This window comes from Euprymna scolopes, chromosome 19 (genome assembly GCF_053919585.1).
Source record: "Euprymna scolopes isolate OS-2025 chromosome 19, ASM5391958v1, whole genome shotgun sequence".
In the NCBI taxonomy this organism is placed as follows: Eukaryota; Metazoa; Mollusca; class Cephalopoda; order Sepiida; family Sepiolidae; genus Euprymna; species Euprymna scolopes.
The window spans coordinates 151116073-151131699 of record NC_136500.1 but is presented as its reverse complement, the minus strand read 5'-3'; the positions used below and the strand labels follow the sequence as shown (position 1 = coordinate 151131699).

The 15627-nt window shown below is 35.7% G+C and overlaps 1 protein-coding gene across 2 annotated transcripts in view; it reads right to left on the bottom strand.

The window, feature by feature from the left end:
- LOC145240062 (protein inscuteable homolog) overlaps nucleotides 1-15627 on the bottom strand; it is a 752521-nt gene that overhangs the window by 136412 nt on the left and 600482 nt on the right. For both annotated transcript variants that reach the window (XM_080103684.1, XM_080103685.1), the window contains exon 3: nucleotides 7821-7884. In XM_080103684.1, the coding sequence (XP_079959810.1) occupies nucleotides 7821-7884 (64 nt within the window). The remainder of the gene's footprint in view (nucleotides 1-7820; nucleotides 7885-15627) is intronic.

Below are 15627 nucleotides of genomic sequence, written 5' to 3'. Positions count from 1 at the left end.
GGTTAGATTCAATGGAAGTTGTAACATCTTTTTTCTCTATTAGATATCTCCTTTTCCTGCTCCCCATTTACACCACATTGGATGCGTTCACAAGGAACCGTATGAGGAAAACCCGGTTTGGAATCGTACAATGTTATTTATGCCGTTTTTTTAATCTTCTTCCCCTGATTTATGCTTTCTATTTTTACCCTAAATAAAATAAAAATAAAAAATATAAAAAGGAAGCGTGATTATAATTATTGTTTTCGTTTTGCTTTTTTTTTACTTAGTGTAAGACGCAAGGTGCGGGACTAACCAGTTCTTACTTCCGGTTTTAACGACTCAGACGTTGAAATATAATTATACCTTTATTTATTATTGCTTGCAACTCAACATTTATTTTTACATAAAGAATTAATTCTTTACAGTTTATTATTACAACGCAAAGATATCGTGAATTCACTTGCGTTACACTTAAATTAAAATTAAAACAAAAAAATTCATTTAGAATTAGAGAAAACAAAAAAAATCATTTAGAATTCGTTCACGGGTGTTTTTGTGAAAGATTGGCGAGGAGGGACCAGGGATTGGAGCTCAGACGAGCACTTGCCATGGCAGTAATGATAAAACAAAGACAGGCTTGCAACGTCTCTCCTGTGGGAGAGAGGCTGCAGGGAAGAGAAAAGGGCACTCCCCACTAAGCCCTGAAACCTAATTTGTACTCTGTCAAGGCATGATAGGCTGTTTTTAGCAGCTCCTGCCCAGATGTGGCAACAGTACTCCATCCTTGGACGTACTTGGCTTTTATATAGATAGAGAATTGCATCAGCAGTGAGATATCTTCTGGAGCGGTAAAAGGATCCTAACATTTTTCCAGCGACCTTGGCAATAGACTTGATGTACGTGTTCTATTTTAGGTCAGGAGTAAAGGTCAATCCCATGGAGCTTCCCCTAGAGAGCCATCTATTTCAATTGATGCCAGATGAGGATCAGAGCGTTGATGATGTAAAGATAGGAGCTTAGTTTTAGATGCATTAAAAGTAACCAGCCACCTCTTCCCCCACTATACCATGCGCTCGAGATCAGAGGAAATTGAATCAGAGAGAACTTTATCATTTACAGCCTTTGATGTGTTGCCATAGATGGTCGTGTCATCAGCATAGATGTCAAGGAATAATTTAAGTATGTGTTTTGGTTTGTTCATGATACTCCAAAGGTTCTCAATTGGGTACAAATCTTGTGAATTTGCAGGCCACTCCATCTTCCGTAGCCTAGAAAACCCCAATTGTTGCAAATACTCTTTGCTTTGTTTGCTGTATGCGAGGGAGCATTATCCTGCATAAAAATAATGGTTCTTCTGAACGTCAACTTTTGCTTCTTCAGCCATCGTTCAAAGTTCTCCTTCAGTAAAGCCAGGTGAGCATTTTACGTCATTTTTATGCCTTCTGGGACTCTCCATGGGTCAACTAAAATATCTCTGATAATCCCAGCCGAAATCATAATCCCACCATCACCTTGTTGGCACCTTAAACACTGATGACGATGTCGTCCATCTAGAACCCATCCCTTGCTCCAGCCATCTGGGCCACCAAGAGTGACACGCACTTCATCCGTGAACAAAACTTTGGAAAAATCCGTTTTCATGTTGTCCTCTGCCAATCAGTTTTGTATGTGATGTTGGTTTAATGGAGGCTTTGTCACAGGCTTAACAGACTTTGCCACTTATTTCAGAAGGCAACACCGAGTACTTTTTGAGACATCCTTCAATCTGGATTGGTCAAAGACTTCTCGACTTGTCTGCCCAGGGTTCTTAACAACTTCACGTTTAATTTGGAGTAGATAACGGCATGAAACAACTCTAGATTTACCTTTACCAGTTCTCTTACGTACCTTTGTAGGGTCCTTGACAAAGCTCTTCACAGTTTGATGGTAGTTTCCAATCATTTTCGATATTTTGAGGGTAGTTTTACCTTTTGCTAACTGTTCTGTAATAGTACTCTTTTCAGAATTATTCAAACCACCTTTACGACCCATTTTATTGACGAAACAAACTGCCTCGTTAATAATTTGACACACCTCAAATACCGTGGATTCAGCAATTACGATGGCAAGTTGTTTACATTAAGCGGAACAATACGAAAATTTGACAGTACGCGCAGTTGGTGTCCACTTGCATAGAGGTGTCACTTTGTTTGTTTTTTTTTACAAGGTTGTCACCACTTATCAAGGCCTGGAAGCCACTAGCAGATAAGCTTTTCATACGAAACTACCGGTAAGTTTCTGAAACTGGTAAAAAAATGTTATCTCGTTAATAATTTGACACGCCGTGTATATGTATATATGTTGTATAGCAGTTGTATCCAATCGGGGATACGTAATATAAAGGGCTTTTGACACAGCACCAAACGGTTATATATAATATATGGGGATCACAGAAGAGAGACTAGAGCTTACGTGGCAGGATGAGCATAGGAGAGAGGCTGTTTCTGTCATTACAAGAGTGGGTGTTTATGATGGGGAGCACGCATATGACGGATGGACAATGTTCTTTGTATTGTTGATGACAAGACAAGATTACGTACTTGGTTTTAAAAGGCAAACACGAAGGTCAGGTAAAAAAGGCAAACACGAAGGGCAGGTGAAGAAGCCAAACACGAAGGGCAGGTGAAGAAGCCAAACACGAAGGCCAGGTTAAAAAGCCAAACACGAAGGCCAGGTAAAAAAGCCAAACACAAAGGCCAGGTTAAAAAGCCAAACATGAAGGCCAGGTTAAAAAGCCAAACACGAAGGCCAGGTTAAAAAGCCAAACACGAAGGCCAGGTTAAAAAGCCAAACACGAAGGCCAGGTTAAAAAGCTAAACACGAAGGCCAGGTTAAAGAGCCAAACACGAAGGCCAGGTTAAAGAGCCAAACACGAAGGCCAGGTTAAAGAGCCAAACACAAAGGCCAGGTTAAGAGCCAAACACGAAGGCCAGGTTAAAAAGGCAAACACGAAGGCCAGGTTAAAAAGGCAAACACGAAGGCCAGGTTCAAAAGGCAAACACGAAGGCCAGGTTAAAAAGCTAAACACGAAGGCCAGGTTAAAGAGCCAAACGCGAAGGCCAGGTTAAAGAGCCAAACACGAAGGCCAGGTTAAAAAGGCAAACACGAAGGCCAGGTTAAAAAGGCAAACACGAAGGCCAGGTTAAAAAGGCAAACACGAAGGCCAGGTTAAAAAGGCAAACACGAAGGCCAGGTTAAAAAGGCAAACACGAAGGCCAGGTTAAAAAGGCAAACACGAACGCCAGGTTAAAAAGCCAAACACGAAGGCCAGGTTAAAAAGCCAAACACGAAGGCCAGGTTAAAAAGCCAAACACGAAGGCCAGGTTAAAAAGCCAAACACGAAGGCCAGGTTAAAAAGCCAAACACGAAGGCCAGGTTAAAAAGCCAAACACGAAGGCCAGGTTAAAAAGCCAAACACGAAGGCCAGGTTAAAAATGCAAACACAAACGCCAGGTTAAAAAGGCAAACACGAAGGCCAAGTTTTAAAGACAAACATACATATATTTATTGTTCACAAGAGCCACGTAAGTACATCTAAAGCAAAATGTAGTAGGCAAAAAAAAAAAAATAAAATCAGGAACACAGATAGGAAATAGTCACTATCACCCACCTCTAGAAGAGAGGGATTTCTTGTCTGTAATAACCGTTGATAAAGAAGAAGACAAAAAAAAAACAGAAAGAACAAAAACTCGCTTCTCGCAGACACGTGGTTCGTCACAAAGAACAATCCAATCCAATCCAGTCCAATCGCCAAGAACCACCTACACACAATCTGCAGGACGCCCCGACTTCTGTCCAGTGTCCTGTCCTGCCTTTATAGCGTCCGGGAATTATGTATTTGCATAATCGCGCGAGAGCAAACGCAATTCTTCGATAATTGCATGCTAATAAAAACCCATGGACGCCATCTTGGAACTCTCTCTTCCACTCGGCCCGAAACACAACAGACGTATCCGAGGTAAGCTCCCTATTTCCCCTCATTTCCGTTATTGCTAATTCTGCTACAACATCATGAAGATTTCTCTTGACACTGCTTCCAGTGTCTCGGAGCAATCTTCTCTCTTTGATCGTCCGATCTCAACTCTCAAAAACTTAATTCTATATTACATTAACTTAATTCCTATGACGTCACTAACCACGCTCGTAACGAATGTTGTTGCCAGTTGACTTGGTCCATAGATTTCAAATGTTTAGACCAAAAATTGGCTGAGAGAGTAAGGGAAATTGTTGACAGTGGTTGCAGAAAGACGAGTGTTGAAGCTTACTTGAGCACCTGGCATGAAAATAATGATAGAGCTGGGATAGACTCGCAACGTCTCTTCTATATCCTTACCCACTAGATTTCGAAGACAGTTTTGTACACTTTCAAGGCAGAAAAAGGTGCTCTTAGCAGATCCTCTAAGAGAAATGTAAAACGAAAAGGGTACCCAGTGCATATGAGCGCGTGGAAAAGTATCATCAGCAGAAAATGATGGCTGGTTTGTGAAGAGATTAGCAGCAGCAGCCGAAAAAACGCATATGCAAATTAGGAAGTATGTTACAGAAGAAAAAGGAAAAAAAAGGAGAAAAATGCACTCCGTGATAAGAGAAACAAAGTTGACGTTGAAGAAAATGGACGTGTAAGGTCAAAGGCAAAAAATGGCTGGCTGCGGCCGGCATGAGGTCAGAGAGGAAAGATGGACGATGGCGAGAGACTTGAGTGGTGTCGAGACGAAAGAGTAACGGTAATAAATTTTTTTGTTAAAAAGAAAAAAATGCCGACCCGGATTTTTATTTATTTATTTCTACTTTCATTTTTATGAATTACTAAAGTAAAATTTAACGGCCATTTTATGAGATGAGAAAGAAGCAAGGAAGAGGTATATGTGGTGGAGGGGGACGTCCAGAAACGTGGAAGGAGGAAGGGTGAGGGAAAAGCAAGAAAAAATATGGTGTAAAGTTGGGTAATTTTAAATGGGGAGGAAATGAAAGATAAGAGCAGAAAATTTATTTGGAAAAACAAAAATGTCAACACAAACTGTGGAAATGGTTAATTGAAAAGTCTCAAAATATTTCAGGAAGAGGAAAACAATTTCAAAATGGCCGAAAGCAAAACCCCTGACCCACCGCCATCATACAGTAACAAAATATTAGAATAAATTCTTAAACAACAGAAGCCATACATCCTAATTTGTAGACCCCCCCCCCCTTTTTTTTTTTTTTTTTTTTTTTTACACCCAGAGGAAAAAAAAAATGTCATTTTTAATGAATCTGGTATTTTCTTATTCTGTCATTATAGACACTTCAGGCTGTTATCTCAAAAAAGAGAGACAAGAAAGTGAATCTATTTCCACACAAATTAACTTATAAACATCTGTTTTATGTTCATATTAAAATCAAATTCGTCTTAATAATTTGCTTACAAAGCAAAACAAAATGTTTCCTTACAGTCGAATGATGGACGGTGTCTTATTTGGGATTTTAGACACAGAAAACATGTTTTAGATCCGGTAAAATTGATGCAAAACGATTTTCACGCGATCTCACGTTCCTAGCTGCAACAGATTCATTTTAAGATGCGTCCATTCAATCTGTACGTGTTACGCTGCAAATGCTATTCTAGACCAGACGTGATGAGCAAACGGATGAACAATGCTCTTTGCAGATTTGTGTCATATATTCCTCGCATTCTAATCGGTATAATTGTTTAATAGATTTCTAATTGACCATTGTCCGTTGACTAATGTCATAAGCTAAGTCCTAACAGTCACTCGCATTTAAAAGACTTCTAACCAAACTACGTTTTAATAATTCTAACTTTATTTTCTTTAGTTTCGAGCCTCTGGCAGTAATTTATGCATATTTCCCATTGTGTAAAATCAGTTTTTATTAATTACTGTTACGTATTGAAGGGTCCATCTTCTTTCTTTTATTAAAGATATTTCCCACGTGTACCTTATTATGATAAACCGGTTCTGGAACATGTATTCTAAATTGTATAAAAACAAATGTCCTGGAACATGTATTCTAAATAGTATAAAAACAAATACCCTGGAACATGTATTCTAAATAGTATAAAAACAAATACCCTGGAACATATATTCTAAATTGTATAAAAACAAATGTCCTTGAAATAAACAAATTTCTCTAAGTATGTAACACATTTATCCTAGACAATTTAAAAGATGGATAAATATCAAACTGATACTTAATATTTTATCAACAAAGAACATTAAATGCCTAAAAACCTTTTATATATATATATATATACTTAATTTACTCACATAAAATTAATATACGAAAGTATAGATTTATGCGTAAACTTTAAGTATTTACTTCAAAAGCGCCATATATATTTTATAAATTACTAACTAGCTCTACCTACGTATTGAGCACTTTTGAAGTAAATACTTCAGCCTGACGAATCCTATAGTGGATGAAACGCAGAATATTCAGTGTAGCTTAATCGCCATATATATTTTATAAATTACTATATATATATATATATATATATATATATATATATATATACACACATTATAACAAGCTTTCGTGAACCGAATTTCGAAATAGAGAGCTACGTTGCCAGGAGATATTATGTAGTGGTGCCACCGAAACACTACCACATCTAGCAAAAAAAAATATATAAATAAATAAAAAAAAAATAAATAAATTTAAAACTAGCGCTATATACCAGTCCTGTGAAGGGTATTTTCTATTATGCATAGTTCTCGAATAATAACAACACAAATCAGAGTAAAGTATATTAAATGTTTCGTACATTCTCTATAATTTGTTTACCCTGGCAATCCATCTTTCTTTCGGTTGTGTTTGGGGATGCTTAACGTCGACTCTTTTGTACGTCTATGATTTTCACCCGTTTTATATATTATATTTTATTATGTCTCCACTATGCTTGTCTTTGACAAACCTTTTAAATAAGAAATAATGTATATAGAAGTATGCACATTCAAGCACACCTTTATTGTTATTATCTTTTCTTTATCATTGGCGACTTTCCCTTTGTATACCGATCTAGTTTGCCAACAAAACTATAACATGCTAAAGATAACGACCACGATTTTGAGAACAGCTACTACACATACATCGCACTCACATGCATGTATTACCTTGCCTTATTCGAACAGCACCAGGTTAAACGTAACCCATGTTGTAGAATGGTGTTTATATGACCAATATATATATTTTACTATTTGAAATGTATATCTATATATACTTGTCTTTGTGACCTATTTGGGTTTGTGATGTGTATATACTTGACCAATCTAAGTTACCACCTGACGAAGGCCAGAGGAATAGTTGGCCGAAACGTCGTAAAACAACAACTAAGAAAGATGAGGTCCGCAATAAATAAATTTGTAAATTTTTACTTGGTTTTTGGATAGTTGGCGGTATCTCATCAGGTTTGGATTCTGGTCTCAAACACCTAATTAATTTAGCATTACCCTTTTCTACTGGTCACATCTTTTTATATTCAGAATAATTTCCAGATAATCTATTATATTGTTGTGGAGTACAAATCACCCCTTATTTGAAAACTAAGTGGAATCAACCAATCCTATGAATAACACTGGTTTCAGAGACTAAATGGAGCCATTCATACCATGTTTAACTGCATGCTACGAACACGTTCCTCTCATACCACTTCAGTGGCTCCTGTATTCTTTATGATAAATACATATCATATTTTATACATTTTACACTACTTGTGGTTTCTTTCATTTGTGACCCCTAGTGACCCCTAGCACGAGTCTACAACATATATAAAATGCAAAAAATGGTATGGAAATAATTCTTACCCAAATAATTCTTTGAATTCGCTTCCAATAGAATCCGCTTCAGTTCGAACAAAGTCAACAGCATCTGAAAAGTTAACGTTAAAAACAATTAATTTGCTATCATGAATAAACAAATTTGAAACGATTGCTATAGAAATAAAATATACACGGGAATATACGGAATAGATTTCAACTAAAATTGGGATCGATGAGTGATGGGACGATTCTAATATTTTTCCCAATTCCGATATAATAACCGATTCTGATTTTTTAAAAAATCTCTAAACATTTTGTTATAAACTTGCTTTTTATTTCAATTTTTCATTTTGGATTACCGTAAAAACCCGTGTATTACGTGAATGCAGTTTTGCAAATGTAAAAAAAATATATGCTTAAGAAGTGATCTACACATTTTATTTTTACTAGTAGTTTAAAAATTATAAAATTTATTTATTATCATTATTAGGGCTATAACAACGCCATATTATTTTCATTGTTTTGAAAAAAAAAACAAAAAAAAAAAACCAGTATATATCTGACACAGTTAATCAACCAAGAACCACATTACTCTACTATAAGCATACAAGATATCAACGGCTACACACTTGAGAGTCAAAACAATGAAAAGAATATGCTGTTGTCCTGGCCCTAATTATTATCGTTTGTACCAGCAATGGAAAATCAAGCTTTAAACAAAAGCAAAAAAATAATTGGTTTTGGCACCGGAAAATAGGCACAATATTTTCCGATATCAATACCGATTCCTACAAAACGTTTCAATTTTTTCCGATTCTCGATTTCAATTAATCGTCCCAACACTAGTATTGAGAGACTAAGTCAAATGAACAGGAATTTCTCTTCCGGAAAGAAAGTTCATTTCTTGTACGAGCCCCCCCCCCCCGGAAAATTGTAATTTTAAGATCACTGTATAACGTTGAATTGAGAGCAATAGCCTCTGAAGAAAAACGTGTCTTATGTCAATTGAGATGCGGTCGGGTTTGACAACATAAAAAAACCAGCATTTCTTCAGTTGGGAACGATTTCTTTTTTGTCGGCTTGACGTCGGTATGGTGGACTTTGCAATCTGGTGTCAGTTAATGAAAGCTTGTTTGCGATAACGTCGAAAAAGGAACAGGACGGATTTTTATTACGCGTGCTTTGACTCGGCAAACTTGGCGATCTGACAATCATTGTTCCTTTTCTGTAACTCAAACATTAAACGATTAAAAGCTATTTCGGCCTTTTATTACCTTTCGGCGACTGATGTCCTGTTGATTCCGGAATTCAGTGGTACTGCAACTGATATGCCGTTGTCGAGAGGATCGAAAATGTGGATATTGTGGGTGAGCTTTGCACTATGAGGGGTGTCGAGTGCGTCCTGCCATTAAGATGGCAATGTAAAGCTCTAGCCATAACAGGCAACTTAGTACGGAGCAGAAAACAGATGCAGAACAGGTCAAAGAGGCTCTTATAAGCGCGTATGATACCGATGCATTTAATGGATATGACCAGTTTGTCACTTGGCAACTTCGCCTTGATGAGATAGTGGACGAGTTTTTAGCTGAGATGTAACGCCTAGCCTGTACGGTTAGGGGACCGTTGCCCGAACGTTGGTTAACGTGCGCATTCGTTTCTGGAATGCCGCAACATGTCAGATATATATTACGTGCTTCATCCAGGATGGAAACGATGAGTGCGGAACAACTGTTGACCTGAACGAGAGCTGTCATGACTGACAACGAAGGCCCTGAAGAATTGGCTGCCGTTACCTCTGCCAGACGAACACCTTCAGAATCAAAATTATGATTTGAATCGGATTTTTGAGAAATGACGGCATCAAGTTTTGGAGAAAAGTTGAGTAGGAATTATTTTATTTATCTATTTATTTATTTATTTTTTTATTTATTTATTTATTTTTTATTTATTTATTTTTTTTATTTTTTTTTTATTTTATTTATTTATTTATTTTTTATTTTTTTATTTTTTATTTATTTTTTTTTTTATTTATTTTTTATTTATTTATTTTTTTTTATTTTTTTATTTATTTATTTATTTTTTTTTAATTTATTTATTTTTTTTTATTTATTTATTTTTTTTTATTTATTTATTTTTTTTATTTATTTATTTTTTGAAAAAGTTGTCGCTTTTAAAAGAAATTAAAATGCGATTCGGTCAACTTGTATGTAAAAAATCGTCGCTTTTAAATAAAATGAAATTCGGTTATATTTGCTGAAAAGAAAAAAGTCGCTTTTAAACGAAGAAATTCGATTCGGTTGGATGTTTTTAGAAAAAAGTCGCCTTTTAATGAAGTTAAAATGGATTTGGTAAGATTTTCTAGAAAAAATCGGCGCTTTAAAATAAAGAATTTAAAATGTGATTCTTTTTTTTTCTGAAAATAACCTTGCATTTAAATGAAGAACTGGAAATGCTATTTGGTTGTATTATATAACAAGAGTCGTCTCTTTTTCTTGCCGTGTAGCATAGGCTAGCTGTGTCTGGCCGTGTAGCTACACTTCTGCTAAAGAGCACCCAACAAAGACGGATACTAATACCCTCCACTGTTTGTGATCATGAGACTGTAGGGAAAATTGTAGTCTGCATGAATAGCGCGGGTGTCATTCGGTTAAGAAAAGAAAGGGAAAAGATCTTAAACTCGAAATATGACCGCAGTCGGGTTTAACAATATAAAAAGCCAGCATTTCTTCAGTTGTTTTTTTTTTTTTTTTTACACAGGCATCACCACATTATCAAGGCCAAGAGGCCACTCAAGGATAAGGGTTAAAGAGTGTACAGTAGACAATTGGACAATATAGTAATCATTAGTAATGAAAATTTGGTAAATTTGATAACTTATATGGAACGGCTCATCAAGAACTTATTTACGTTAGACTTGAAGACAACCATATTGTAGTCAGCCGGAAAGCAGGAAAACGGAAGGCAATTCCACAGGCGTGCAGTTCTAAGAAAGAAGCTTTGTTCATGGAATCTACGTTTAGGTTTAGGAACAGAGTTGTGAGTGATTTCTATTTTGTCGGCTCGACGTCGGTACGGTGGACGTTGCAATCTGGTAACAGTTGAAAAAAGCTTGCGATAACATCGAAAAAAGGAACAGGACAGATTTTTGTTATGTGTGCTTCGATAAATTCTTTTATGGTGAGGTTTTTCATTTATGGTCAGAATTTGTTTTTCTCCATGTAAAACCTTTTTAACCGTGCATTTGTTTGTTTTTTTTAATTTGCTTATGTATGCTAAAAGTAATTTCTACAAGACGTTGCTTTCCAAAATAAAAACAAAAGAAACCCTGCAAAATTTGCTAAAATTCTATTTGTTCGATAAAACTTGTCTTGCAATAGTAAGCCAACTTATCGTCAAAAGTGCAATTTAACTTTTTGTATGAATGGCTTTGTTCTCTATCATCATGTGTTAATTTTATCTTGAATTAGCACGCCGCCCGGCGTTGCCCGGTCATAAAATACGCTTAAATATGATATTTTAATTGATGCAGATTGCGGGTTTATTATTTAATTATATATATAATTATCCACTACTTCTCATGGGATCCCGATTTCGAATCTCGCTAGATTCAGCCACTCTGATGAGTCGTACATGACAAAACACGTGTCAATGGATAATTATATTTTAAAAACAATACATATGCCGCTTCCCATTTGGGGGTATCAAATTGGTCAAAGGGAAAATTATTCCCAACTCGTATTTAGGCAAGAACACTAGCTGAAATAAAAAAGACCGTTCGGCGAATGGAAAAAATAGCCAGAAAAATCGGGGAAAAGAATATATATATATATATATATATATATATATATATATATATATATAGTAAGTTATAAAATATACATGGCGATTAAGCTACACTGAATATTCCGCGTTTCATCCACTCTAGGACTGTTCAGGCTTATGCGCGAAATTTGTGGTTGTTTGTCGTTTTTATATGTGCATCTTCTATTGAGATTTATATATATATATATATATATATATATATATATATATATATATATATATATATATATATACACACACACAGTGGTAGCCAGAATATTGAAATGCTCATATCTTTCTTTCTAGGCAACGAAAATACATGAAAAATACTTTTGCTTCTGAACCGCGATCCACTCGTGGTTGTTGACAGCCTCATCTGTTAAGCTAGACTAAAAGGACCATTCGCGCTGACTTTTCAAATGACAGATAGATAGATAGATAGATAGATAAAATTTGTTTATGGAGGAAGAGACAACGTAACTAATTAATTATCCACTTCTTTTGTTACTTACTGCTTGTAAGAACGGCCGACGACGGACAGTCTCGTTGTAATATTCGCTTAGACCATTGGTTCTCAACCTTTTTTTACTCATGGACCTTTTTTCTCTTCTTTATATCTTGGTGGACCCCTTCATAACTATTGGTCATAAGACAATCTTCTATTTTTCACTTATATAAATTTTGAGGGTTTAATAATCAAAGAAATTTTATATAATTAAGCTTTATTTTTAAATGAAAACTAATTTAATGCAAATAAGGTATTCTACAACAACTATAATAATTATGATAATAATAATAATAATAATAATAATAATAATAATAATGATAATAATAATAATAATCTAAATTAGAGTGATAATAATTCTTTACCAATATCTTGTATTGCAATATTACAATATTTCTTTCATGGTCAAAGCCGATGGAGATCATACAGTAGAAATTAAATTTTTAATAATAAAAACTATTCTGAGTTGGTTTTCTTCATGGACCACCAAAATATCGCTGTGGACCCCCGTTCTGTTATGTTTTGCCTGTGGACCTCCAGAAATATTCCATGGACCCCTAGAGTCCATGTGGACCCCGGTTGAGAACCCCTGGCTTAGACCATCTCGACATTGTCAGACGCGTCTCGTCTGTATCGCTTTCCGAGTGAGGCAGACCAGAAATGCTGTTCTTTCGCCTCAACACGAGAGTTCATCTCTATCGTTCGTACAGTCGTCATATCGTTCGACACCTGCATTTTTAGGGCGTTTTGTCTAAGGTGTTGACCTTTGGTCATCGCTTCAATTACATAAACTGGGGCGAGGTACATTTCTATTTGTCTCCAGGTTATATTGAGGTGTATTAATGTGACGCTCGCCAAAAGGCATACTAGTTAACTTAATCGCTATTTGCTGGCGAAGATCCTAGCATATAACAATATTAAACCATAGAACAATTTATGATGGCAAGAGAAATGATATCAGCATTAAATTGCGTAAATCGATAAATTAAGAAACAGTGGCATTTCCACTGGTCCCGATAACAACAACTTATTTTGTTTTTTTAGTTCTCATATTCCATGAACGATGTTTCTGAAAAAGGGGGAAGAATTGCTGGTTTCTAGGTCAGACTCTATTCAATCTAACACTTATCCTTTTCAAGTTGTTGACATTGAAGTTGTATTTTTCAGGTCCTTAGATCAAGTGGTTTCATACCATGCCTGGAGCGATTTCCATAAGAAACCTCTACTTGCCGGCGCAGGATCCCAAAATATAGGAATACTAGCAGGCCATCCGGCATTGCCTGGTCGTAAAATACGCTTAAATATGATATTTTGATTAATGCAAATTTCGTATTTATTATTATATTATATTGGACCCAATATATAGTAATGATTTAAAAAGTTAAAAAAAATGACTCATGCCTCACCACTAAGAATCGAAACCAAAACGTTTAGCTTACGATTTACTTTTTCCTTTGACGTCAATGTCTGACCTATGAAGAAACGTTTGATACAAGCCTAAAAATTAAAACATAAACCAATAGGTATTACGTTACGCTTGGATATTCGTAATGCCGTCGTTCAACCATAACCAGGCAAATTCCATTTTTTTTTAAATTTTCACACGTCTGCATCGATTTTCCCCAGGTAAAAACCCAAATATAAAGTTTCGCATAGGTTCGAATACCCTATATATTAAGTTTCATGTCTGTAGACCAAAAACTGACAAGGGAGTTTGATAGGCATTTTTTTAAAACATATATATATATATATATATATATATATATATATATATATATATATATACGCATGCATAAATATATATAAAAAAGAGGTTTGTGTTTACTATAAACTTTTCACGCAAATATTACACAAGTATAAATCATGTAGAATATCTGCATGAATATAATTACACGTAATAGTTAACTAAAGATGATTATCCCATTAAAAAACCGAAGCAACTAATAGGGAATTAATTAAAATGAATGTTCAAAAGAATATGCAAATTAGCTAGATCTTTTGCTAATGAATGCAATTCCACAACCCGTATATAACAAAGTTGTATTTTCTTATTAAATAAATAGAAAAATGAGTTCGTAACATGAATAGCAATACAAAAAAAGTAAAACCCTAAATCGATAGGATTATAGATTATTAAATCTTTTACGAAATGCCTTCAATAAGTTTCCAGACTTTGTTCGTATGACACATGTGAAACTTTAGTTCCCTTCGAAGTAATCTCCCCCGGCTGCAATGCACTTGTACCGTTTCAACAACTTCTGGAAGGCCCCATCGAAGTCCTCTTGTTGGAGCGTGTCAATGACCCTCATCACAACCTCTTTCATCTCCATTTTCTCATAAAGACAGCTTCTAAGGGTTTCTTTGGGCTTAAGAAATAACCAAAAGGATGCAAGGTCTGGGCTATAGGGAGGGTGAGAAACTGTCTTGATGCTCATCTTAATCAAATAGTCTTTGACAACGATAGAGTTGTGGACTGGTGCATTTGTGCAATTCTTTTGCATCTTCAGTTCCTCGTGAATAATTGTGTGTACAGTTCCCACACTGAGATCAAACTGTACACCTATTTTCTCTATAGACACACGATATCTTTATCCATGCAATTCTTTATTTGGCCAATCAACTCTAGTGTTCTTCCCACACCTCTCATAATCCCTCACAAACTCCCTGCCTTTCTTGAATCTCTTAAGCCACTCAAAAACTGATGTTCGATTCATGAAGATAGTCCAAAAGCAGTCTGAAGCATTCCATACGTTTCTTCTAAAGTGTCCTAACGTCCAGATTGCATTTTTGAAATTCACGAACCGTGACAATCAGGCTTTAGTAGCGCGCATTCCGATTCCTGCTGTAGATTCCTGATTTGAATTTGAAATCAAAAAAGTTAACTCTGATGTTCTGACTTCCTTACTCCTCCCACACCTCTCATCATCCCTCACAAACTCCCCGCCTTCATTGAATCTCTTATGCCATTAAAAAAAACTTATGCTCGATTCATGCAAGATGTTCCAAAAGCTGTCTGAAGCATTCCATACGTTTTTGTGATATGTTTTCCAAGTTTAAATCAGAATTCTTTTATATATTATTATTCTAAAGTGTCCTCACGTCCAGGTTGCATTTTTTTAAAAATTCACTAGCTGTGACAATCAGGCTTTAGTAGAGTGCATTCCAATTCCTGCTGTAGCTGTTAATTTGAACATGAAATCATAAAAATTGTGCAGTCTTTACATAAGATGTACAGCAATAGCATACTGACTTTTCAAGCGTCTACGACAATTTGAAATGCATCTACAAAAACAAAGTCTGGAAACTTATTTAAGGCACTTTGTATATATTTATGATTGAAAGAGGGATACTATCACCATTAAATTGCGTAGATGAAACAAGAAACCGTGGAATTTCCATTGGTTCGGATAACAACATCAACAAGAATTCTACATTTGATGCCAGCCTAAACTTGTACGTGGGTGCGCGCCATGTAAATCTACAAAGCATCCAGGTTTATTTAGATGTTCTCTTGTGAACGGCTAATTAAAGGGTTCTTCGTTTTCT